The sequence below is a fragment of the Centroberyx gerrardi genome, chromosome 10 (genome assembly GCF_048128805.1).
Source record: "Centroberyx gerrardi isolate f3 chromosome 10, fCenGer3.hap1.cur.20231027, whole genome shotgun sequence".
In the NCBI taxonomy this organism is placed as follows: domain Eukaryota; kingdom Metazoa; phylum Chordata; class Actinopteri; order Beryciformes; family Berycidae; genus Centroberyx; species Centroberyx gerrardi.
Genome location: NC_136006.1, coordinates 18517464 through 18544890, shown reverse-complemented (window position 1 = coordinate 18544890; position 27427 = coordinate 18517464). Strand labels below are relative to the sequence as shown.

General features: G+C 42.3%; 3 protein-coding genes across 5 annotated transcripts; 1 reads left to right on the top strand and 2 right to left on the bottom strand.

The window, feature by feature from the left end:
* Positions 1-32: 32 nt before the first annotated feature.
* piga (phosphatidylinositol glycan anchor biosynthesis, class A) lies at positions 33-4625 on the bottom strand. Of its 2 annotated transcripts, none has more exons than XM_071919745.2 (7): positions 4528-4625; positions 3478-3980; positions 3091-3361; positions 2854-2986; positions 2634-2766; positions 1461-1667; positions 33-1005 (listed from the first exon to the last, which is right to left on the bottom strand). In XM_071919745.2, the coding sequence occupies exons 2-7, from the start codon at positions 3922-3924 to the stop codon at positions 709-711; spliced, it is 1488 nt and encodes a 495-aa protein (XP_071775846.1). In that variant the 5' UTR covers positions 3925-3980; positions 4528-4625; the 3' UTR covers positions 33-708. The 2 variants fall into 2 exon arrangements, with proteins under 2 accessions (XP_071775846.1, XP_071775847.1); XM_071919746.2 differs by having other exon boundaries at positions 3478-3639; positions 4528-4564.
* A 1736-nt stretch (positions 4626-6361) lies between these two features.
* LOC139927581 (uncharacterized) lies at positions 6362-11597 on the bottom strand. The gene is made up of 5 exons (XM_071919775.2): positions 11364-11597; positions 9149-9487; positions 8758-9051; positions 8329-8444; positions 6362-8216 (listed from the first exon to the last, which is right to left on the bottom strand). The coding sequence occupies exons 1-5, from the start codon at positions 11497-11499 to the stop codon at positions 8151-8153; spliced, it is 951 nt and encodes a 316-aa protein (XP_071775876.1). The 5' UTR covers positions 11500-11597; the 3' UTR covers positions 6362-8150.
* A 1225-nt stretch (positions 11598-12822) lies between these two features.
* Positions 12823-27376, top strand: appb (amyloid beta (A4) precursor protein b). 2 transcript variants are annotated; one of them, XM_071919689.2, is made up of 19 exons: positions 12823-13017; positions 16158-16325; positions 16512-16641; positions 16757-16869; positions 17298-17488; positions 17618-17856; positions 18344-18509; positions 19701-19705; positions 20059-20192; positions 20378-20452; positions 20587-20745; positions 21183-21311; positions 21516-21615; positions 22941-23008; positions 23601-23739; positions 24001-24054; positions 24338-24429; positions 24543-24689; positions 24881-27376. In XM_071919689.2, exons 1-19 carry the CDS (start codon positions 12958-12960, stop codon positions 24980-24982), a joined length of 2271 nt encoding a protein of 756 aa, XP_071775790.2. In that variant the 5' UTR covers positions 12823-12957; the 3' UTR covers positions 24983-27376. The 2 variants fall into 2 exon arrangements, with proteins under 2 accessions (XP_071775790.2, XP_071775791.2); XM_071919690.2 differs by lacking the exons at positions 18344-18509; positions 19701-19705.
* Positions 27377-27427: the final 51 nt, after the last annotated feature.

The following is a 27427-nucleotide window of genomic DNA, read 5'->3' as shown; positions in this document are numbered from 1 at the left end:
CAATGAAATAAAAATGGCAATGAAAACAGATGAAACATTATTAAGGATACTTTATTTTCCAGAGCGTGTCACTGTCCGGCAACCACAGTCATCTAGTTGAAAACTCAGGCCTCATATAAATAAGCAACATGTTAGAAAACAAAAACAAGGTTATTACACAAAGCCATATACAAAGCATACATCATATCAAAAGGTGGCAAACAAAGGAAAACAATGTGCAATGATATAAAGCTTCAGAAAATATTGAATTTTAACAAAACCTTTGTCCTAAATGAGGTCTGGATCCAACTGTTAATGGAAACAGGAGCAAGGAGGCTACTGCAACTCTGTCCCTGCATAGCCACACTATCTACTTGGCATTGTACGAATCTGTACAATTAACAAGCCCTTTTTTTATTCCCTCTGTTTTCAGTGCAATACATGTATAACAAACAAAAAAGAGAAAAAAACAAAGTGCTTGATAAAGCCCAAAGGGGTGCCATAATTTTCAAATTCAATCAATAGTAATTAAACATATTCCATTTCAAATCCTTGATCAAATGCTTTCACACAAGGTTTGTAGAGTCCCTTTTTAGTGCTAAATGTAAACAATATTCGGGTCACCATGTGTAGATTCTAGTGGTTAATATTATATCCCAAGTTGGAATCATGGAGAGTACAGTCTAAAACCAGGCCAGCAGCTGGGAGTGAGGCAGAGGTATGGAGTGATCACTGCAGTTTAGTGGATGAAGTTTCTGGTTCTGCTGCCGGCATCATGGCACATTTAGAATGAGTTCTTTTTTTATTGCCCAGTTCCTGCCTCCACAGGCCATGAGAGCCGGTGGCGTCCACAGCAGCATCCATGACCCGATCCGGCACCAGCCACTGCAGGAGGAGCAGGAAGAGGAAGTCTAAAACAGCTACAAAGGCAAAGATGGAGCCAGCCACTGGCCCACAGTGCGCCCTCAGCCTCAGCAAGCGTCTGTCCAGGGGAAGCACCTCCTCTCCAGACACCCTGTCATAGACCTGAGAGGGGCAACATGTACTGTAATGAGCAGAGGCACCAAACACTTGACAAGCTAGCATTTCATGTGAGAAAAAGTACACATCACTCAACTGTGTGAACCATGGCTCAACATTACTTTTCAGCGATCAAACTATCCACTTCTTTTACTTTGAGACATAATTCATGGCAAAGTTCGTGCTCAGACTGTGGCAAGTTTTGGTCTGAAAAAGTTATTTTCAGTTTGATATGTGAATTGACAACTAGGTTTCTGGTGCTTAAAGTACCAGTTAATGAATGCACTCGAAATGTGGGTGCATGGCACCAGCTGGAATATGAAAAAAAGAACGTTGAACCACCAGTCACTTACATACACATGGTCCATTGTCAATGTATAGTCTGAGGTGACACTGGTAGAGTATGATTACAACAGACTTCGGCAAATTGATTAAAAATACCAAGTGTTGTTGAAACTTGCCTTTTCCGTCCTCTCTGTGACATTTCTCCAGGTGTAGAGGTTTTGCACACGGGCATGGATGGACGCGGGGGAGAGGACCGACCCTGAACGCTGCCGAGCAATGACCGTCTCCAGACCAGCACACAAAGACCGTACAGTAGGCTCACACAGAGTGATCAACTCCTCAGGCAACACTTCAGGAATGCCTCCGACACGAGTGCTAACCACCTAAACAAAGCAGAAAAAAAACTGTATATACTCAGACATACATTTACAAATCTGTAAATCACCCTTAACAACTAGAGTAAACCACATTAACATTTGAACACTGCTGGTACCTGTCTTATCAGGGTTAAGTAGTTGATTTTTAAACTAACTAAAATCGAGTAAGGCCACTAAGTGGTGCTCTGAGAAGGTGTTGAGTAGTTACCTACAAGCACACACACCATAGTAAATCTGTCAGCTGAGTTAACTACATTCATCCATTACTCCAGGGTCTGTCCATTGGCCTGTGCTCCATTCATCTATTTTCAAATGATGGAGGACTGAGCTGTTGCTGTAAAAGTGGATTTTTCAGCTGCTAAAAGTCTTTTCTCTGCAGCTGACAATTTGTTACTAGCATATGTTTCTTTTCTTATTGTTTTATAGCCCATAGTAACTAAGTTTAATAATATTATTGCATTTTTTAATACTTTGAGAAAATGTAGAATTCTATGATTAGAGAGAGAGAGAGAGAGAGAGAGAGAGAGAGAGAGAGAGAGAGAGAGAGAGAGAGAGAGAGAGAGAGAGAGATATGCTTATGCTTATCTTAGAATGCTGTTTTGAAAATAAAGAAATAAAGTTAAAAAAAAAAAAGACCTTTGAATACAAATTAAAAGTAGGCTCCACAATCATCTCCATCATACTGTTCTGCCACTTTGTGTCAGGATGAATACTTGTTTTACTCTTTACTCAGCAGTTATGAACCATCTATTACAGGGACAGGACTTAATGTGCCATGGAGGGCTGAGAGTCTGCAGGTTTTCATTCCAAACTACATCAGATGGTTTCACTGATTAGTTCCTCCTCTCAAATTGTGTTAATCAGATAAAATCACCTGCTGCAGAGATTGGTGGGGGTGAAAATCTGCAGATTCTTTGCCCTCCATGGCACATGGCTGCCCATCCCTGATTTAGTATATGAATGACAGCAAACCTGCAGTCCGCAGCTGGCTCCCTCTACTATGGCCATGCAGAAAGCTTCAGTCAGAGAGGTGTTGAGGAAGATGTGACCCTGCACCAGAACTCCACGTACATCTTTATGCTCCAGAGCCCCGAGGAGACGCACCCTGCGGAGACCCAAATGAAAAGTGCGTTAGGCACATCTAAGCGTTATCTACCATATAATCTCAGGAAACATGAGAAACCAACAGTACCTATCATGGAGCTGGTATTTCTCTCTCACTTCCTCCAGCACGATTCTTTTCGGCCCCTCTCCACCGATTAGAAAATGCAGATCAGGATGTTTGAGGCAGAGCTCTGGGATTATTCCACCAAGAAGATCAGTTCCTAAAAAGAGGAGGAAGAACAGCTGAACAGTTGCTCTCACAATTAATGTAATGCAATACTTTATTGATCCCTATACAATGCTTAACCTAATAGCCTCTCCTTACCTTTGCGGTAGACGAGACGGCTGATCACAACAATAGTAATCCTGTCGTCTTGCCGCTGCGAGGGGTCAGGAGTGAAGTCTGTGGGGTCAACAGCATTGGGAATGACAGACACTATCTCTGGGTTGAGCGCTGCACGGAGCACTGTGTTCTCCTTACTGGTGTACGACACACACACGATGTGGTTGGTGTCACACAGCGACACAGTCAGAAGCTTATTGGTCAGCACCGAGCTCACGTCCGCAAAGCCGAAGAGCGAGTGGTCAGTGAACACCTGTAAAGGATGATCCTGTTTAGGTTTATGACAGCAGATTGTATCTAGGTCTAGTGAGAGGAATAGACCCACAAATTCAAATAATTCTTTCCCCTGGTTCATTACCAGTTACACACCGTGTTAAGGCCCATGGTCTTAGCATGGAACAGTGCATCATGGCCCATGGCGGAGAAGGAGCTATGTGCATGCACCACAGTGATGCGTTCCCTGACGAACACGCAGCGCAGCAACGGCAGGCTGTGGAAGCAGGTGGTGGCTGTTGACTGGTTGTACATCACCTGCAGGGGGAGGTAGTAGACCTTCAGTCCATTGGTCAGGTACCGGACCCCCGTCCTCCTGCCATAGGCATGGGTGGCTATCACCACCTTGTGTCCCTTCTCAATCAGACACTGGGACAGCTGGTAAATGTGACTTTCTACTCCTCCCATATTTGGGTAGAAGAAGTCGGACACCATGCAGATGTTGTGCTTCCTGTCCGGGACCTTGGACGCCTCTGTGGGAACTCTAGACACTCTTTCGGATGAAGGACCACTGACGGCCGGCCCCCTCCTTCGCTGACCCATTGTAGATTCCTTGCGTCGCTGTGCGCGTCACTCATGCGCAGTTTGCAAACATACACCTGGAGGAGAATGCAACAACATCTAATCCAACTTGATGTTCACCTGTTCTCTGAAACATCTTACTTATATGTAGGCTATTCCTTGTTATCACACCAGATATAATACACGATGTTACTACAAATAAAAAAAACAACAACATCTAACCCAGCCTATCCAACCAGGCGAGCCTTCCATATTTTATCCACTCATTTAGCATTAACTAACGTCGCTGTGATCAATGCAATCACAAACTGAGCAGCAAACGGTGTAGCTAACGTTACGTATTGACAAACACTTACTGACTCTATAAAGCACTTAACCGACTAGCTAGTTTAACGTAACCTGGCTAACTATTGGCAAAATTACGCCATGTCTGCCTGGCCGTCAGTGTCATTATTTCATGAAACGATAACATCTCGCTAACTCTCTCTGTACAGGTTAGCTCACTTAGCTAAGTCAGCTAACCAACAACGTTATACATATCTAACCAGCTGACTTATATTCACATCGGCCTGTTGATTTTATCACTGGAACATACAAATATTTGGTGTGGTCCAATGGCCTTACCGTGTACAAGAAGTCCAACTTATGCCCACATGTGGAAATACACAGCACTAACTTTTGGATGTAACAACTGTTAGCTAGCTAGTTAGCTGTCTGTACCATGGATGTATTAAGGTCTGTACCACTTCCTGGTATCTAACTACGTCATAAGCAGTGACCTGAACATAGAGCAGTGCTGCCACCTGCTGTGTGGAAAAGGAATGTCTTCTTCTTCTTCTTTTTCTTTAGTTTTGAGGCGGTTGACATCCAATTGAAAGGTGTATTACCGCCAATTACTGGGCTGGAGTGTGGGAAGAGACTAGACTAAAAGGAACGTGGCATAACCAAGGTACCATTTATTTCCCTCTCATTACATGTCTGCTGTGGACCAATTTAAGCCATTTCAGCTGTGAGTGGGCTGAAATACTGGTTAACCTCACCTTATCTACATGAAATATGGCTTTTAGGGTGAAAAAAAAAAAAAACATGGACACATGTCCAATGTGTTGTAGAATGTCTCTGCTGATTTCCTATACAAAGATGATGTGGGTCATTTTGACCTGAGGACTTATATATGTTTAGGTAACTGCACAGACCCAGCATAAACAAGTGTCTTTGATGTGTTTTATTTTTATTGAATGTATCTATATTTAGACTGCATCTGACTGTATGTTATAATCCTAATCATCTCCCCCTCACAAATATAGCATGTTTTTCAGTGTATGTATATGTGTTCTACTGTTTATGGGAAATGTTGCTTTGCTCCAGAGCAAAAATCTGCCAATGTTCCTCTTACAGTTGAGAATAAAGGTAAAAGTGTTGAGTGTGAAATTGTGTTCCAGGAGGCCACAATAAAGGGAACCAAAACTGCATTTGTTAGTCATTTCGTCCAACCTCAGCATTAGTCAATCATTTGACAGGATGCTGTTGTTGTAAGTTTTTATTCCCCATTTAGGTGGTTTAGACGCACCTCTAATAGGAGACGGGACAGTTTTTTACTTCTTGACTGCTGACACAAGCTTATGATGGTTTATGTGACCTGATGTTTTCATTCGCACCTTTGTCAAATTGTCTCAGATTATATATTTATTGTGTATACAACATGGCTTCTGTGACGAGACTCTGTGTATACTGCACATGTTATATTTGTAAATGCTGAAGGCTATCATTTCCTCTTTAATGTCTGATGAATGGGAACTTGAAACGTCACTAGTTAGTCATAAATACGCACGAGGGAGCATTGCAGTGAGCAGTCTCCACTTACACACACTGTATAGCTCCCACATTTATGACAGTGACAGTTTTTTTTCTTATAAGAGAGGAGTGTGGGAGTTGTGTGAAAATTTGCAGCTAAGGTCTGAAGATTCGTACAGTATTTAAGGTTAAGTTTTCACAATATCAACTTTTGTTTCCTTTAATTAATTAGATACTGATCAATTATGAACAGACATGATTTGGAGAAAATGGTTCTCACAAATGCTGTAATCTGTGATGAAGTTTGATGGATATAGAAAAGTGAAGTCTCTCATCTGACTGATAGACCCAACTTTGTCTCCTGGAGACCACAGTGGTTTGAAAAGTAGAAGTTGTCCTTTAACAGAAGCAGAGAGGCTGGGATCATTTCTCTGCACAGCTTCTCTATTGGCGAGCTTTGTCTTAGAAATGACATTGCAACAACAGCACTAGGGTTCCCCACCAAACCTTGATGTACATTACTTACAGTGACATTAACGTATTTACACAAATTAACCATATTTGACAAAGCAAGAATATTCAATGTGACCGATCTACCACAAAGGCAGCTAGAGGAGAATATGTACAATTTTAACATTTTACTCACTAAGTAAACTGCTTCTACTCCAAGAAACAAAGAAAGTGCATACCTTCTATAAATACCTGAATAAATGTTTGGTATTATCAAATTAAGAATGAACAATAAATAATATTACATTTTATGCCAATGGTAAAATTGGTTCAATGTTAATAGCTTATGAAATTGTTTAAAATCAATCTGAAATTCATGTTTTTCATAGTTTATGGTTCAATATCTTTATAGTGCACTTTCAGCAGTCTGTTTTTGTGTGATGATTTCTATAATTTCTTCTTCTTGCTATCTTCATATATCATAGAAGATGGTCTCTTTATTGCATGTCAAAATTGCAGTTACAAAGTGTTGCCTTATAAGATTAATCTCCCCAAAAAGGCTCTAAATTAAGTAGATAGTAAATAGCTAAGCAAATAGCTATATTAACAATCATTTCTTTGCCTCACATTTACAGTATGACATATATAAAAGTAATTCACAAGAATTTCAGTATCAGTATGTTCATGCATGTTGCAATTACTCCTCACCCACCCAAAGCTGACCTCTCCCTGCCTAACACCCAGGGGAAGCTCCTTTAAATGACTAGACAACCCGTCTAGTCATCTGCTGTATGTCTCTAATGTCAGACAGTTAGAACTCTGACACTGAAATACACTTCTAATTCACGTTCACTCAATACATGTCTAATTCATGTCACAAAATTAACTATTTTCCAAAATAATGGACAAACATTAACAAAATACAAATAACAAATAATTATCTTTTATAAATAGGCTTTGTCACTTAAGTCCAAACCTTTTGTTTTAAAGAAACAGTCTTAAGGTTCCCTGGTTAAAAAAGTAAAGTAAAATGAACAATATAAAAGTATTTGCTGCATGTACAAATGCTATTAAAACACCTTAAATCATGATCAAACAAACCAACCTGTGTCTCTATTTCACTGTATAGCTTGCTTGTTTTAAACAGCAAAAGAAAAATGGTTGTATGATAATTGTGATGTGCAAGCAGCAAAATGACAGCTGTTTTCAATCATAACAAATGCTGATTTGCACAAGGACAGCTGTTGACACCACACATACACAAGACTCTTACATCACTCTTTGTTATTGTTACTTTGTTATTGTTGATAAGCACATTGTATTTGCCTTGTGTATGGAATGTGCTATATAAATAAAGTTTGCCTTGCCTTGCCTTTTGTTTTATGCTAAATGAAACTGGTTTTCTCACAATTTGAAACATGCATGTACTTTATAGTTTTTGTGGGACATCTCCATGAAATATTATGCTTTTCAGGCTGGTCACACTCTGCACTCAGTATATGGGAGTATATCTATCAGGTTAACTTTTTGTACACTGAGAAAATGGCCTTGTAAATACAAAATTGTCCTAGCTCATCAACTTAAGCACAATTTTACATATAATACAGTAAATGTGATTGAAGTTTTCTATGAATAACATCACTATTACCTGATTCAAAACCTATATAGTGTAGGATACACTTTCAGCAGCCTATTTTTGTGTGATGATTTCTATGATTTTTTGTGCCCTGTGTAAAAATTAGATGACAACTGATCACATTTACATTGATATCACATTATCTTCACATCATAGAGGATGGTCTCCTTTTAGAGCCCATTGATTGTAGGAACAGAAAAAAATGAACAGTCTTGGATTTCAGAAATGCAACATTCCACATATAGCAGTAATACAGGATTCGACCTGCCTGTAAACAAAGAGCGAACGGGCATCACGCCCAGTTCTGTTCCACCATGACTCAACATTACTCAGTGGTAACTAGAATCAAGTTCTTGCTTTTGGAGTGCTATGATACATTAAGTTCCCACAGCTCAGAGCTAGTCACACCTGCTCTCTTCTCCTCCGTGACCCTCTGAAAGATAGAAGATACAAAATACAGTGTAAAACCCAATAACAGCAAATGTCGATGAAGAATCTTGAATTAAGATCCCTGGCACCATGACAGCCCTACTAGTAGAACTTACCTTTGAAGTTTGGCAATGATACAAGACCAGAGAAAATACAAGCAGCAACACAATGGCAACGATGACAGAGGAGCTGATAACAGACTTGACGAACGTGGGATCTTGGATGCTGGGGTCTGGTGAAAAATGAAGAGAATGAAGAAACAAAACACGGCACTCTGTAAACAACCAAACTCCCTTGCTCCTAGTTAATGGTCTGTTTTTCTACTGAATGATCTGATTTTAAAGACTTTAAAATATTGGCAAAAACCCCTGCAATATTCCTTTGCTTTTTCAAGTGTTTTTACTGTGTTGTGACATGTTGGTGTTGTTGCTGCTATCTAATGTTTTATATTTTCGTGTTTATGGAACAGCAATGAGCTATGGATTCACATCTATGAAACAGATATTGTTAAGCCCCCTCCCCTTACAAAACAAACAGATAGTTACCAGTGTGTTCACTGCAGCTGTAGCTAATGCTGGTTGATATAGCCGGGTTCTTAACAACACACTTGGGCTCTGAGCTCCCGTTGAGCTCCATGGTCAGATTGCTGCTGAGGTGCTGGAGTCCAGTAGGAGCAATATAGGTTGCGTCTGTTGTGGAAGGCTTTTCAAGAGGCTGTCCGTCTAACTGCCAGTCAATCTGGTCTTCTGGGTGGCGCCGCGTTACATCACACTGGAAGACTCTTACACTGCCATTCTCATCATTGCCAGAACCAGGCTTCTGACAGACGCTGTAGCTCACTGGGGAGGGAAGACCTAGATTATGCCAGGTTTAAGCACAGGTTTCTACTGCAAATGAATGGATGAATGAGTGAGTGTAAATGAATGAATGACTCACCAGAAACCTCTAGATGAATAAAAGCATAGTTGTACACTGTGTGGAAGAGAGCCTGGTTGTGCACTGTGCTGTGGAAGTTGCACTTGTACGTCCCCCGGTCAGCCAGCGTGATGTTTGACAGGAGAAGAGAGCAGTTGTTGTCGTTCTTGGTCAGGAGGATTTCAGCCCTGCCCTCGTAACTAGCAGAGACATCTGAAGTGTTCCCCTGGTGGCGGAGGACCGTGGTCTTGTTAATCTGCCATATAACCTCCTTGTCCGGGTTTCTGCTCGAGCAAGAGCATGGCAGAAGGATATTCTGTGCCGAGACGCCTTTGACGGTCACTTCTTGGTTTTCATTACCTAGAACAGGTAGAACAACATTATAGGTAGGACAGGACATCTTTAAATGGAGTGGATTGAGTCTCCAGTAACTCAACCCCCTTGGTGTCCCTCATACTCTCTCTCTCTCTCTCTCTCTCCTACACACACACACACACACACACACACATGCAAATGTCTGCATTTGTTGTTGTTCCTGACAAGACATGTCATCCAGAGCAATAACCTCTGCATAACCTTTCTATCAGAATGAATGTCTCTTGCTTGCTGCTGCTGATATCCAACAAATAAATAATTCGATCTTGGTGTCTCATTTTTTTGTATCTGAATGAACTATTTTCCAAAATGATGGACAAACATATGCAATAATTATCTTTTATAAATAGGCTTTGTCACTTAAGTCCAAACCTTTTGTTTTAAAGAATTGTGAAACAGTCTTAAGGTGCTCTAGTTAAAAAATAAAATGATTTACTACTGTACATGTACAAATGTTGATAAAACACATTAAATCATGATTTACTAGTCAATCAAACCAACCTGTGTGTCTATTTTATTGTATAGCTTGCTTGTTAGAAACTGATAACAAAGCTTTCAAAGATTTCACAGACTTTCTAGATAAACAGTTGTGATAATTGTGATGTGCAAGCAGCAAAAAGATAATCATACAACTATTTTCAGTGAAACAAATGATGATTTGCATGATGACGGCACACTTGTTAAAGACTCTTAATCACTCTTTGTAATTTCTTTTTAACACTATGCTTTATGCTAAATGGAACTGGTTTGCTCACAGTTGGAAACATGCATGTAGGACTTCCATTCATTTTGCATTACTACTCGCAAAACTTAGTTGATATTTGTATTACCTGAGAACCAAACTGTTCCTATATTAAACTGCAGCCAAAGAGCTATCTGAATATCACATGAAAAAACAATGAAAAGAGAAACAAAAACAAAATGAAACAGTAATTATCCTTTCAGACTATCCTAAAAATAATATTCTTGTGCTTAATCGAGCCAGCAAAACTTGAAATCTTACAGAAATGAAACACAAAACACATAAGTGTGACCAAATTATATTTCATGTTATTATTTTGTGCTTTTGATATCTTTGTTTGTTTGTTTGTGTGTGTGTGTGTGTGTGTGTGTGTGTGTTTTCACTGACTAAGCCTCACATTAACCTTTGTTTAAATATGGGTTAGCAGCCATGCCAGTCATAAAGTGGATTATTTCCTCCTGACTGTAATCATGCACCATACAGCAATAACGCAACAAATAAACGTGACTGACTGAACAAACACACCCACATCATAATTGGAAGGAACATAAACTACATTCCTTCATAATCTGGTGAGGCTTGTTTAATACTCTTGTATCCTGTATGTGTCATCAGCGCGGGCTAACTGTCACTTTTAACTAACTTTGATAAACCTGTGCAGGTAAACTGGTCCACGAGATCAAGCAAGAACATCTGGAGAGATAATGTGGCCTAAATGGAGAGTCAAACACACTGAATAATTTCACCTAATAATATTATAATTACTGCAAAAGAAACATGGTCTACAGGTCAATATCAAACTACACTTTACCTTACATAAAAAAAGAGTTAAAAGTTATTTTACATGCTTTTTTGCTGCATGCAGGGAGACTAATATTGCATGTTGAAAATGTGAAAATCCGTGTCTGTGTATGATAATCTGCTTCTCTGTCTAAGCATTTCGTAAAGTATTTTTTGCACTTCTCCACACACACACACACACACACACACACACACACACACGCACGCAAATAGGCTACAGACAGACACACAGAGATACGAATTGCGCGGCGAAATCCCGATATGAGGTTTACACAAAGTGCCAGCTCTACTCAAGAATGATTTCATTAGGCTACTTACCTGAGACAGAAATGAACGCTATTAATAATCCCAGGAATGTCTTCATATTAACCTGCGCTCTGCTGGTGGAGAGGACTAATGGATCTGCGAGGTCTCCTGAGGAATACTGGAGGCGCGTAATCCTGTCTGGGAGCATATCATTCTGCACTATATCATATTCATGTTTTGCTTAGACTACAAAATCTATTAGGCTATATCATATATTAGTTAATAGCGTCCTTTGTATCCCAGCCCGCCACAGCCAACTCCTGTCTTCCTCCACTCAGTTCTGAGTAGAAGAATGAAACTTAGAGCCCTCGAGTTCACTCATGTTATTCTGACTGTACATTTCCGGAGGGCCATGTGTGGCTGCAGGGCTGGAATAACCGCCTCCCACTACTGACTCTGTTTGGAAACAGTGTATTTTTGTCAGACATTATTTCTTATATGGTAGCATGGAGTAGCTTATTCACCAGGAAGTTGCCGCTAAAGGCGTCTGGAGGCTCATTGACACATTTTGGTTAAATTAAATATCAGCTCTAGGTCTACGGAGCATACAATGCCCTACAATAAAATAGTCAGTACGAAAAATAGCACTTCACCCATGAGGCCACTAGATGACAGAGTATCCACAACTATTTCCCTCTTTTTCTTGGATAGACCCTGCCCTTTAATGCTGTTTTTAATCTGTTTCTGCTTCTACTTATTTGATTTAGAGCTATGAATGAATGGCGTTTTAAGAGCAGACTCTTGGCTAAAGGGAAAAATAATAGCCTATTATACACATTCACTATTCAAATCGTCCGTCTATCCAGGGGGTCAGGGGTTCCCAAAGTGGGTCCCGATGACCCTGGATGTTTTGATCACAAGTCTCCCTCCCCACCTACAGTATACTATACCATAATTCACATTTATTCAGTTGGCAGATGGGGTTCCTTGGGACACCCCAAACGAAAAAGAAAGATAGCCTAATAAATTTAGGAAGGATAGGCCTACTACACAATATCACTGGAAACTCAATGCCCCAAGAGTATGTAAAACCACATCAGTTAAAATAATGCCATAAAGCACGATAAGGTGGCTATAAACTCACTACTGAGCACCATAGCACCCAAGTCCCTATGAATATCACATGGATTTTTCATTATTGAAAATCTTACAAACCATAATAGTCCCTATAGGAATATTATAGTAATTTTTCGGTAGGTACGATCTTATCAAATGTGTGTGTGTGTGTGTGTGTGTGTGTGTGTGGGGGGGGGGGGGGGGGGGGCTATATCTTTCCTTGGCATGACAAACTTTGGGAACCCCTGCCCTTATTACCCCAATCCCAACACACACACACACACACACACACACACACACACACACACACACACACACACACAGCGCGCGATCAGGTGACAGCCTTTGGAGCAGCTGGCCAGCCTCGCTTTCGCTCAAGCTCCCCATCATCCAAACACATCCCTTTAGCCTCGGATACACCGTCACCACCGGGACTTACGGGGAGGGATCGGGATCGGAACGGCTCAGCTGCTGCATCGATCCACCACCACAATCTGCTTTTCACACGCAAACAGTGAACACACACGGTGCTGGACACAGGGTGGACGGCATGGGAGAGCACACGGCGTTTCTGCTGTTACTGGTGGCGACCTTGACGCTCTCATCTGAGGTGAGCAAACGCTGTTGACTAGAGAAATCTCAGTCTGTGAGCTCGGCGAGCCATTTCCCCTCCTTGTCTGTCTGCGGGCCTAGAGGAGAGGTGACAGGGAGTGCTTTTCAAATCTCTGCCTCAAAAATGAATTATATGTATTGAAATGAAGGGGAAAATATAACTGTCATATGGCTGTTGATGGTGCGTAGACTAATTACATGAAGGCTAACGTTATGTGCGCAGCCCTGCTACCACAGATAAACACTATCACTGCGCTTAGCCCAGGCCTGCAATCCTGACGAACCGATAATATTGTTTTCATCCAACATTTTGACTTGTTGGAGTCCATCGATGTTTAGGTCTATGGTGTCCACAGATTTACTGCGTAAATTAGCATGTACAATAACCCAGCCGCTAATGGCACGAATGCTACCAAGGCCTACCGTTAGATGTCAGTGATTGACAGCTTGGCACTGCCATGTTGGACATGTTTTGTTTGTCTGAGTCCGATTTTTTGCCCCACGTCGTTTTGTTAAACACTCTGTGTCGTTTATTTGTCAGTTGTTAGTTAATTTTATTTGTTTATCATTGGTAACACAGTAAACTGATACGAAAATAAGAGAGCTAGCCTTTGCTGGAAATTTTAACTGATTGGCATGGTAACGGTTGTGCTGACTGTACAAACACCAACTGTAGGCTAATGTAACGTTATCCCACTTTCAGGCACATTCAGTCAGTTTGTCTCGTTCAAAGCGTTTTAATTAAACCTGTTAACACTGAAGTATTGCCAGGCTACGTCAAATATACCCTATGAGCAGTACAGCTTTGATGTGAATCTGTCCTTTCAGCTGATGATGGCAGTGTAAGTCGACAGAGGTTTCGCTGTGTATTTGCTGATATGCCACAGTGTGTGGTGTAGCGTCGACCTAGCCCAGTTGTTCCGCGGTTGCAGTTCTCCAGCTGCAGGGTGCTGACAGTGCTGAGGAGAATGGAAAAAGATGCAGCCTAGTTTGACACAAGCAAGATGGCGTCTGCAGCTCGCTGCTGCTGCTGCTGCGCTGGACCACGACAGTCCGTCAACCACAGAGAGATACACAGTCCAGTCCCAGGTGGAAATAGGGTATACAGGACTACACTGCAAAAAGCGAATCGTTAGATGAGTGCTATTTTTGTTTTCTGTCTGCGCATTCAGGGTGCAGGAAGGACAGGGAGAGTGTTCCTGGAGTGCAGACTCCAGATAATAACAGCCCTAGCATTCCCAACCAAACCCTGCATGTTGCAGTGAAAAAATCTCTACAGGAAAATTATACAAGAGACATGGTTTGATATTATGTAGCATTCAAGAACTTCCTCCAATGAACAATCACTGTACTATTCCTATAATATCCATACCGTGACATGTAGTGTGTCGTTGGTACTCAATGATGAATTTATAGTGACCTTATCATCATCTATGGCATCACTATACCATTTCTAAAATATTCCCATAGGATATTATAGTTTATAGTTTTGCTGTAATGTTTGTATAGTATCCATCCCACATGTATAATAGGATTACTATGGTTCTTTTTATAAGGGTCATATGATATCAGGGTTCAAATGTTTTTGATAGCCTACCCATTTTGTGAAAATACCCAGTTCAATCCAGCCATTGCTCACAGGACCATTGCACCTGGTACATTCCATCTATCTGAAGTGCGTGTTTTCTAGGCTACAGGCTGAGTCATGATGGAAAGACTCAAACAGACCTTGCAGTGGTACCTGGATGTGATAACCTCTCTGCACACTGCTATAACCTGCCATACTAGATGAATGTGGCCCTAAGCACAGAAACAATTTACCAGTACACAGGTCTGATGTAACTATTCCTTGTGCTATATCTTATTCTTTATGAAGTCTTACCAGTGACATGTGAAGTGAACAACGCCTCATAGACTGATATAGTCATATTTTTTAATGGATTTTAAGTAGTAGTTGGCGTAAACATGTTATTACAAATGCTTTAAACACAATTTTGTTTTATATTCCGTAGCATAACACATATTCCCATAACCTTCCCCGGATTCAGTTGGGTGTTGGTTCATGCACTCATTGCTTACTGCTGTAGTTTTTTGTGTGATTCCTGTTACGATTCAAACAGAGAGGGCAAGACGGATGCAGTATATGATGCGTGGTATTCGGAAACAGAATAGATGCAAACATGCATCTGAATGATTGATCACAGTCTGCAGCAGGCTGATAAGATGAGAAGAGCGTATTCTCTTCAGAGAGCAACATTGGGACATCCCATCATGACTCACAGGAGGCTAATGTTATGCATTACTTCACAAGTAAACACAGCATCAACTCTGAATTAGTCATTTTGCCACTAAATTGGCAACAGATGGCTTGGTGGCTAGCGTTTTGTCAGCTTGCAGCATCAGTCTTTTCTGATGTCTGCCAGAAAAATGGAAAGCCCAGAAGGCGAGGCATATTGAGACTTCCTCCAATTGTGTCCCCAAACAAAAAGAACGGAAAAACAATGAGAGCAGAGAGCTACATGTCCCGTTGGACTGCAGGGGGTAGATGTTTCTTTTGTTTCCAATAAGGCCAAAGCCAGGTCAGTGGACAGAAGAGGTTATTTAAGCCTCATATTCACTCGCAGTTGGATTCAAAGTAGCCTATGGTGTTTGAAATTGATGACTCTCTCTCTCCTCTTTGCTATAATAGGCTATATGGTAGTTTCTCTCTCTCTCTACTCTCCCGTTGCTCTATCTCTCACATGGGAAATGAATAAAACTGACTTGGCAAGACACGTGTTAATAAAGGTGGGCACACATGCTGCCCTACGGCTGTAATGCTGAGCTCTCTGGCCTTGGGCTGTAAGTGATAAAGCAGAATGCCTTGCCTGGCTCTAACTGAAATCGCAGTAGCGTTATACTATAATTCACAGAGGCCTTGACCCTTACAGCCTACTAATCCTGATGCTGCATAGAGAGGCAAATGTAAGTGCAGGATTGTGTGTGTGAGAGAAATAGAAATAAAGTGAGAGGGAATAAATATGCATAAGCTACATAAGGAGATATTTACAGTCAAACTATCTTTGGCAGTTTGGTTAAAAACTATCTTCATTGAACCCTTCCCCTGCTTCACTCCTCTCTCTTCCTTTGTCTGTCTAGGTGCCCGCTGATGACTCTGTGGGTCTGCTAGCCGAGCCCCAGGTGGCCATGTTCTGCGGGAAGCTCAACATGCACATCAGTGTGCAGAGCGGCAAATGGGAGTCGGACCCTTCTGGCACCAAGAGCTGCATCGGCACCAAGGAGGGCATCCTGCAGTACTGCCAAGAGGTACGAAAGGAGAGGGGGAGAGCATGACAGAGACAGAGAAACGGAAAGAGATATAGCGAGCAGAGAGGGAGACAGATGAAGTGAGATCCAGGAGGAAGGAAGGCAGTGAAGAAAGTACATGGTGGTCTAAAGAGGGAAGATGACAGGGTGTTTGTGCAGAAACCCAGAGCTGTCACTTTTCTCCAGGTGTATCCAGAGTTGCAGATCACTAACGTTGTGGAGGCCAACCAGCCCGTCAGCATCCAGAACTGGTGCAAGAAGGGCCGCAAGCAATGCCGCAGTCACACACACATCGTGGTGCCATACCGCTGCCTGGGTAAGCAGTTTTGGTGGTATGTGTGTGTGTGTGTGTGATACCGAGCGCGTGTGTGTGGTTTGCACAAGTGCGTATATAACTACTCGTGAAGAATAAAAACATGTTTATGTTGCAGTTGGGGAGTTTGTGAGCGATGCCCTGCTCGTTCCTGACAAGTGTAAGTTCCTGCACCAGGAGCGCATGGACCAGTGTGAGAGCCACCTGCACTGGCACACTGTGGCCAAAGAGGTGAGGAGAGACAACGAGACAGCACCCAAACTCACTGTATGAACGTCATATACTGTTCAGTGCCTCCTACCATCATGATATCCACTAGTCACTCTTCCTCTCTATTTGTCTGTTGTCTACCTGGTGTTCTGTAGGAGTCTGCTCTAGTGACTCAGCACTCCTTAACTCCATCCTCCCCCAACTCCTTTCTGCTCTCAACCTACTCTGCCACTTCATTCTGATTCGTGTTTCCGTTTTTATTCTTGTTCCTTTCTCATTGTTCATTCATGTGCAGTCACCCGGGTCTGCCACAATAATCCCAAGTTCTCATAAGGCGCGATGTGATTTATTGTTGTATGTTTTCATTTTGGATGCTGTTTATAGATGACTAGTAGAAGTCAGCGGAGCGCTGTTAGAACATAATGATTAATGGCTGTTATTATAATTAGTCCTGCGGAGACCGCTCCATGAATCTCCATGACTACGGGATGCTGTTGCCGTGTGGCATCGACCGTTTCCGAGGCGTGGAATTTGTCTGCTGTCCAGCGGAGGCGGAACGGGAGTCGGATAGCGTGGAGCTGGAGGGGGAGGAGTCAGACGTCTGGTGGGGCGGAGCCGAGACGGAGTACTCTGATAACAGGTATCATCATTCACGCAGGTGGACGCATGAGACGCCATCAGTCAAACGCTGTGCTCACACATGCATCCATACATATAATCAGACACACACTGATGGACGTATAGACTGACGCAGTCACTCTGTCCGCAGCATGTCCCACCAGGCAGATACGGAGCCCGCCACCACTGAGGATGACGAGGATGAGGACGAAGAGGAGGAAGCTTTTGAGAGGGATGACAACGGAGACGGCGACGAAGACGACGAGGAGGACGAGGAGGACGAGGATGACGATGTGACCGATGAGCGGGATAGCGATGAGCGCAACGCTAACATCGCCATGACGACCACCACCACCACCACCACCGAATCGGTTGAGGAAGTCGTTCGAGGTAGGAAGTCGAGAGTGGCTCGTGGATGTGAATACACACCCTGTTGTTTACATGTTTTTCATTCGCTCAGTGTTGGTTTTTCATCCCCTGTGTGTTGGTATCTTAAAGCTGCAGTGGGTAATTTTTATGGATCATTTATTTAGAAGTAATAAAAATAAATCGGCATGTTTGGTGGCCAAAGACGAGCAGGATAATATGTCAGAATCTCAGAAACAGCAGTAGTATTCTAATTTCTAATAAAGAAAAATATGTGGAAACCCATCTGACTAATGAAGACAAGTCTGAAGTCATTCCTTGTGTTGGTTTGAATTTCCGGAGATTTGATTTCTTTCCTTCCGAACTTACCTACAGCAGCTTTAATTAGATATCAAGTGGCATATCTTTTTATATTTTCCATGAAATTTAGATGCGCTCATCTAGCATTCATGTTTTTTTTTTTTTTAATTTAATTTGCGTGTTTGTGTTGCTGCCTGTGTACGTATCTCAGCGGTTTGTTGGGCACGTGCTGTGTCAGGCCCATGCCATGCCATGCTGGAGCGTTGGTACTTCGTGCCTGAGAAGGGCCGCTGTGCCCCCTTCTTGTTTGGGGGCTGTGGGGGCAACAGGAATAACTTTGACTCGGAGGAGTACTGCCTAGCTGTCTGCAGCAGCTCGTGTAAGTCCCAGGACCGGAGCCGCCTGAGCTCCGACCTGTCCACACACACTAGCCTGATCCCTCTCCTCAGGCTGGTGCGGACTGTCTCTGTCTCTCTCTCATTCATTCACTCTCTATCTGCCTGGTTCATCTTCTCCTTTTTCTGAGTGTCTGATGGCTCTTAACCACTTGGAGCACTGACAAGTGTGTTTGGTTGTTCACCAGCTAATGAGTATACAATGTTATAAGATTTATTTCTCAGCAAGATAATAACTTGTCTTTGAATGGAGGGGAAAAGGTAGAAACACTGAAGAATAAACTGCAGGAAGAAAAATAGAGGCCCCACACCCTCCCCTCCTCCTGGAATAACAGGTTTTTTGTTGGTGTGCCTTTCACAGAAAGCACAGAAAAGGCTTTTTCTCAATACAAAATTTGTGATGTAACCCTTCGCCTGAGAGGCTTCAACAGCAGCATTTTGATCTTGACGGGGTCAACAGGTTGGCTCATGCTAATTAAGCATTCCAGTGGTAGGAAAATGAAAAGAAAAATGTAAAGTCAAGTGGATGAAGTGAGAGTCCCTGGTGGAAAACAGCCATGATGCTCTGTCCTTCACACGAAGCACTCGTTCAGATCCCTCGCTCCATCACTTACTAACCAGCTCAGTAACACCAACAGATATTTCTTACAGTGTGTGGGCGAGGCAGGTGTAAATGCTGAACTCTGTTTGTGTGCATCTGCGTGCATTTGTGTGTTGCATGTGTGTTTGCATGCATTGCAATGTAGCGTGTATTAGTATGCTCTTGTGTCTGCTGCTGCAGCTCTCTAGTAGTCTGACCTGGCAGTTGATTGTCTGTTTATTAATGATGTCATCATGTCTTAACCAGCTGAGTGTTGCAGTGTCTGGACAACCACAATATGTGCGTGTGTGTGTGGAAGGGGGGGAGGGGGGTAGGTAAAGGTTAATGAGTTGATGCTCTGTTTCCCAGCTTGGCTGTTTCTATGTTTTTTTTCTGGCACTTTCCACCCAGTTAAGCACAACAGTCCTCAGTGGGAGAGGATGACGCAGCGCCTGCCCTGATCCTGACTCGGCACTATTCATCTTATCTCCAGTCTCCCACATCAAACAGACACAGACACACACACACTTACTGGGAGGCTAGTCACCCTCTGTCCTCTGATAACCTGTGTGTGTTTGTGTGTGTTATACCAGCGTTTGTAATGTACTAAATTAATTTTGTGTATGTACCTAATCCTTTATATGTATTTGTTTTAACTCTAACACGTTGGTGTTATTACTAACTGTCTTTTAACTTGCAATGATGACCTTTATGTGTCTTGAGTTGAAATCAAAGAACTGAAACAATGTGGTATGTTGGAATGCAGTACAGGTTTCAGACTCAAGGGGATCAATGTGTTTCCCTTCCTTTCCCTTTCATGCATCCCCCTCTCTCTTTCCCACCACCCTCCCTGTCTCTCTGCCTCCTTTTTGCTCTGTCCATATTTCTGCTCTCCTTTCTCTCTGTCCCCCCGCTCTAATCGTTGATTCCTGCCTGCCTGTCCTCCTCCAGTGCCCACCATGGCCCCCAGTCCTCCTGATGCTGTGGATCGGTACCTGGAGTCTCCCGGGGACGACAACGAACACGCTGACTTCCAGATGGCCAAGGAAAGCCTGGAGGCCAAACACCGCGAAAGGATGTCCCAGGTGTGTGTGTGTTACCAGGGTTAGCATTCACCCTCTAACTGTTGTTGTATGCCCTGAGTCTCACTTTAATTCCTGTTTCCGGGTACACTGCATGTCGTGGTTCCCAAAACATTGGTGTGTCACAGCCTAAATCTGTAAGCAGAAAGGGTTATTTTTTGCCCCGACATGACACTCTGTCTGTCTAGGTGATGAGGGAGTGGGAGGAGGCTGAGAGGCAGACCAAGAACCTTCCTCGTGCTGACAAGAAGGCTGTCATCCAGGTAGGACACACACACACACACACACCCCATCTTCCTCCGTGTTTGTATTAAAACTGTTTGGTGCATTTCTTTTACCTGTTGCATTATTAAACATATTTGTGTGTGTTTTAATTGTATCTGTTATGCTGTTACAGCACTTCCAGGAGAAGGTGGAGGCTCTGGAGCAGGAGGCAGCAGGAGAGAGGCAGCAGCTGGTGGAAACCCACATGGCCCGGGTGGAAGCCTTGCTCAACAGCCGCCGACGCCTGGCTCTGGAAAATTACCTCAGCGCCCTGCAGGCCAACCCTCCACGGGTACACATACACATAAACACACACAAACACACACAAACATACATGAGGAGAGGAATCTCACACCACTCACACCTCTACACCTTTCACTGAAAGCAGAGCTGTTACATGAAGTCATGTTTATTTGCACACTGATGCAAATTCAGTAAAAGGTACAGTATTAAAACCAAACAAGTGACAATAGTTTGCTCAGTGGATGTTGTATATTAGTGTTAAATTACAAAAGCATCACTCAAGGCTTCAGTTGTAATTAGCAAAGACACGGCCTGGACCCTTTGCCTTGTGGCTCTAAAGGCCAAATTGGGAAGATAAAACATCTATTGTGATAATTCTCTGTTAAACGCATAAAATATATACTGTGCATCATACACATAGGCTTCCATTACATTTCCACTGAATGTAATAATCCCACTAACTGTCTACAACTCTGTCACCACCAGCCTCGCCAGGTGTTGAGTCTGCTGAAGAAGTATGTGCGTGCAGAGCAGAAGGACAGGCAGCACACTCTGAAACACTACGAGCATGTCCGCACCGTTGACCCCAAGAAGGCCGCACAGATCCGACCTCAGGTACTCTTCACTCCCACAGTCAGAGCTTTTAACCATATTAAACCTTCAGTGTGTTAACAGCAGCTACAATGCATGTATTGGTAAATTAGAAGAAAGGTAGAAAGGTATGATGGTACATCTAAATACATTTTCACTTTTTAATCAGTGTTATGTTTGCATTCTGTGTTTCTAATATGGCTCCTTTGACCTTTTTCCGACCCTCAGGTTCTGACCCACCTACGTGTGATTGATGAGAGGATGAACCAGTCACTGGGGCTGCTCTACAAGGTGCCTGGTGTGGCTAACGAGATCCAGGATCAAGTTTGTAAGTGTTGGCTTCATACCTATGCATGACTGCTTTAATTCCTATTGTATAGCTACTTATTGTATGTAGAACTAAAGCTGTACAGCACTGTGTGTGTTTTTTTACGAATTCCGCTCAGGCAGTCGGGGTGTGAGGGGACACTTCACATTATCATAAAAGTCATTTTTTACAATTCATTTTAGTACTTAATTGAGCAGTATCATATTCATAAACAGATGTAAAAGTTGTTGTTATTGGGGAAATTTAACATCAACTGTAAATCTTCACGTATGGCTGCAATTTTTCACACAACACCCATAATCATCTTCTTGTATGAAAATAACTTCATATGAAGTGAAAAAGTACTTCTGGGGTTCGTCATCTTTTTGCATGGGCTGCTTCCATACAGTGATGCATGGCAATATTTCCAAATCATTTTATGATGGTATGACAACACATATTCTGGTGTTAGGGTCCTAAAGAAGACAATATTCACTTCAATGATAGGCACAAGATGACCAAAATGTATTACAGCTGTAAGGAGAAACACCACATGTAAATGATAGAAGCTGTCTCAAAGATGGGTTAGTAAAGACAAATCTTTACACTTCATGAGAGGGGAGGGGTCGGCTCTATAGATAACAAAACCATCTTAAAGTGCCCACCAGACAAGGCCAGGTGGTCTTAGCCTTGACTGACTCCCTTCACTAGTGTCCTAGTGTAATGCAAATGCTTCCAGTCTTTATTAGCGTATCAAGATAAAGGGAAAAAGCTAAGCTGGGATGACCAAGAGGATTGGATAGAGAATGGTTGGTAAAAGTAAATGTATATGAATGAAGATAGTAATTTTGTATACTCCCACACTGGCAGTTTATAATAAATCACATTGTTTTATAAGCTTCTATGTATCTGTCATATGCTATAAGCTATATTTCAGCAATGGTTCAGTTGCTAACATTAACTAGCAAACCTAACATCACTGTATTCTCCATAGAAGAAATTAAGGCAGCTAATCACATTAATGTAAATGGCTAATTAATTAGGCCTATATATCATCACCATGAATGTGCAGTGGGACTGTACAGAATCTGTACTTGTTATATCAGTTAACCCCACAACCTCTGCAGTGCTGACTTTGTATTAAAACATGTTTGTGGATTATGGTGATGGATGACCTACTGATAACACAGCATCTCTACAGTTGGTCTACCTTTCATGCTAAGTAATCAGGACAGGAGTGCTGTATGGACTTCACTTTGCATGCATATTTTTCCACCATATCTCGCTCCCATCTGTTTCTCTCTGGCTCTCTCTCACTCACGCTCGCTTTCTCCCGTTCTCCATAGCTGTTATAATGCAGAGAGTTCAGTCTGAGCTGTCTCAGCAAGTCTCTTCCCTGCAGAGCAATGGGCGGGTGAGTTGCACCCACTCACATACGCACTTGCTCTCTCTTTTTTGTATAAACTGAACTCTCACACATACATAAATAGAATCAGCTCTCTTCTTAAAGGTGATACAAGAGAAAGACACATACATCATGCTCTTGCACACACATGCACATCCATCCATACAGTATATGCACACAGGGTTGGGGAATAATGGGTTGAATGCAATAGGAGTACAGTAATCTGATCATGAAAAATAGTAACTGTTATTGGGTACAGTTAATGAAAAGGAGAATTTGAAAAAAGATGGATTACTCAGAATCATGTTTGAAGGGCAAAAAGGATTTGGATTGTGAGATTATAGGCACAAACGTCATGATTGTACAGGATGATAATTTCATTTTCAGATTTACTCATCAATTAACAGATTTGGGAGGCATATTACACAAAGTAACTGAAAGTATTCAGACAGATTACATCAGCAAATTGATTTTATCCTATGGGTTAGTCTCCACACTTTTTAGCAGGTAATCAATAATCTGGAGTGGATTACACTTTGAAAGTAAGCTTCCCCGTCCTGCACAGACACACAGAGAGAGTAATGTTCCTCTGTGTTTCCAGGTTGACGGCAGGGTGAGTTACGGTAACGACGCTCTGATGCCTGACCAGGCCTACAGCTCTGCTCCTATGGACCCTGGCCTGGACGGACTGGGCTTCATCCACCCTGAGAGCTTCAACCAGCCCAACACAGAGAACCACGGTAACACACACACACACACACACACACTGGATTGGTATATACAAAGAGAAAAACAAATTGAAATAAATCTTGAACTGAAAGGATGAATGGAAGTCAAACTCTTCATGGAGTATTAACACTCATTAGCTAAGGAATGTGTGTAGAAGAACATTTTGTCATCACATGTAGAGTTTGTAATCAACTGTAATTGACAGAGATTGAATAGATTGCACTTTGGAATGAAACCTTTTTTCTCTCTCTCTTCGTTTTCTTTTGCTGCAGTTGAGCCTGTTGACGCACGTCCAGTTCCAGATAGAGGCCTTCCCACACGACCTGGTATGTGTGTGTGTGCGCGTGTGTGTGTACTCTTGCAATATGGGCGTGAGTGAGTAGTCCACATTTTGGCATTTGATATCTGTCTCTGGCTTTGTGTGTTCAGTTAGTCACATCATAATTTGTTTGCATCAAGAAGAGCACATAATACCAATACATTGAAATGATGTATTTCTACGCATGATAAAAAAAATCCTACATCACCACTAAACCTCTGTGATACTGTATGCATGTGTATGTGGTTTTTAATAGTATATTTTTTCTTTGCATTTGCCTTTGTGTTCAGTATCTGCTCTTAAGCCAGAGGAGATGCCAGAAGTGCGGATGGAGACTGAGGAGAGGCAAAGCGCTGGTTACGAAGTTCATCATCAAAAACTGGTATGAAAACCAATCTTGTAAATAAATAATCCTACAATCTTCATCACATCACTCTTTTGATACTGCACTGGTCTGCACTGTGGCTGATTAATAGGCTGTGTTTTGATTGACAGGTGTTCTTTGCTGAGGATGTGGGGTCCAATAAGGGCGCCATCATCGGGCTCATGGTTGGAGGGGTTGTCATAGCGACCGTCATTGTCATTACCTTGGTGATGCTGCGGAAGAAACAATACACCTCCATTCATCACGGTGTCATCGAGGTAAAGGAGAGAGTGTGGCTTTCTAAATGGGTGGGGTTGTGTGAGATACAGTAGTGATCATTGCTGCTGTGGGATTGCAGTAGATTATCGGTATTTGTAAGGCTGATTTACATATAAATACAGCAACAAAAATATAGGGATCTACTCAAAGCCGTTTTTGTTTGACTAACCTTCATTATCTGTGTTGGTAGGTGGATGCAGCGGTGACACCAGAGGAGCGTCATCTGAACAAGATGCAGCAGAACGGCTATGAGAATCCCACCTACAAATTCTTTGAGCAGATGCAGAACTAAGGAGCTTCTCTTCAACATTTTCTTTCGGCTTACCCCCCACCCCCGCTCTTTCGCTTGTAGGCGCCGTTCCATTCTGGCCCCTCGCCCTTACCTTAGCCCCTACCCCTTAGTCACTCACAGTGTTAAGGGGGAATGGATAGGTGTAAATAGTATCGCAAAGGCTGATTTTTATCCTGTTTGAAAGTAAGGAAAAGCTAGGTGAAGCCTTTGTACCGGTATATTCCTATTCAGGGGTTTGGGGCGAAGGTAGTGGCATTGAGCTGAAATGGAACAAAGCCTGCTTAATCCCCCGTCCCTTGATTGTAGAGTGCAGCACTTCAACATCCATTTACCTGCAATTGGTCAGACAAGGGTTCCCTATTCCACCTGCACATTTTAGCCAATCACAGAGGAAATGTCATAGTGTTTGTACAGAAAAGCGAACACCCTATCGACTATTTATATCAAGTCATTTGTCAGGAGCTCAGATCTCCCTCCCTGCAGTACTGCGCTCGCAGCTCAAAGCTAAACCAGAAACTTGGAAACCCCAGCATTTCAATTCCCCTTCACTCCCTCCCAGCTCCAGCTCTCGGCCCCATTTTCCTCCATCTCTCCCGCACACTCCCGCTCCCCTACTCTCAGATGACAGCTGTGCTGTGTTTGATGACATAACAGCTCTTAGAGCTGGCGATGGGAGGAGGGGCTCTCTGAGCGCCTCTCCGCAGGATTAAAGCCCAAGCGTTTCAGGTTTGTTTTTCAAAAAAGGAGAAAAAAAAGCAGAAAAAAATATATACATCATCAGAATATGTAAAAGTTGAAAAATATTGAATGTTTTGTTTTCTGATTTTTTTTATTTTATTTTATGTGTAATGTATTAAGACAGAGATTAGCTGTAAGTATATGTAGTGCATGGCAATATTGATGACAGATACAGTATACTGTATGTTGAGGTCCTCGGCTTCACTTGTGGGAGCGGCCCTCTTACTAGACGTTTTAGCAGGATTGTACATTTCTAGTGTCTTCTTTGTGATCTTGTGATATGAAGAAGAAAAAGAGTATTTAGAATCTGGTCTGCTTCGTTGTCACACAGACTTGCTTTAACTGAATCTTTGCTCTTTACGTTCATCTCCATGCCTCACTCTGTGTTAGCTGCATGGGCAGAATGCTCTATCTATATGTAATATAATATGAAGTGTAATAGTATCCGAAAGGAAGTCGATTGTGTTACTGTTTGCGTTCTATGCACTCTGAGTTTCATTTAGGAAGTCTGTTATTACCACCAAATATTATTGCTGTTATGTTGATTCCCTGTTACCAATTCCACTGATGTTGCACATCGGGTTTCAGTTAGAATTAGGATAAAGGTCCAACTTTGGGATGGAGGTGGATGCTTAGCTTGTGTTTTCCTCCACTCCTAATTGTGTCATTCCAGATTTAGCATTCCACTCTCCTCCTCGCCTGTAAATATTTGGATCATTTAGATCCGGGTCCAAAGGGCCCAGTTTCATTAATCAAGCTCAAACCCTCCATCTCTCTCTCTCCCCGTTTGTGTGTCCTTCAGTCCTTAGTTGTTACAGCTTTCCAAACCCCCTTTTCTCTTGAATCTTTTCCCCCTTTCTAGCTGTGTTGGCAATATTGTACAGTACAGCACTCTGGAGTCAGTGTGTGAGAGTTTGATTGGCAGATGGGACTTGGTGAGCCTAGAGAGATAAGAACATCTCGAACGTAGTCTAGTCTGTCTCATCTCTCTCTCACACACTCACTCTTACTCACACATTCCCTTCACCATATCTCACATACACATTCTATTTTTCTATATTTCCTGTCTATACATGTACAGTGTTTCTGTTTGTCCAGTGGTGGATTTCCCTTGCCTACCTATCTGTTGTCAAGTCTCTTTTAATCAAGTCTCAGGCCTCCTGCTCTTAAAGCAGAGGCAAAACACAACTCTTACATCAGTATGTGGACATCATGTGGGCATGAATTACCACCAATTGAATGACCTCTCTAAATTTGGGGAGGCTGAACATATCTCACATCAATAAATAGAGACAAGAGACAAGACATTCCCTGCTCCTCAAATTAAGTCAAATGCCACCTCCAATCAACATGAATGTGACATGCATATTGTGCAATTATACCATAGAGATACACACAACACTAATCACCTCTACACTCCTTATCCACACACACATGTACAGACACTAACTGAAGCTCTTAATCAGGTGAATGTTATAAATTTGTATTGATACTCACTCTGGGTGTCTTTGGAGGCTAGTGGTAAATGATGGCTTTTTTTCTCTCATTGATTCAGTGACTTTTCTCCCTGTGTAGCTAAATGAACCATTTGCTTAGACTGAGAAAAAGCTTTCTACACTCACTATCCCATGAATAAAATTTTGAATGTACATATAACTTTCTGGCTGTGAGTCATTTTTGAATCCCTTACTGTGTGAATTTATAAGT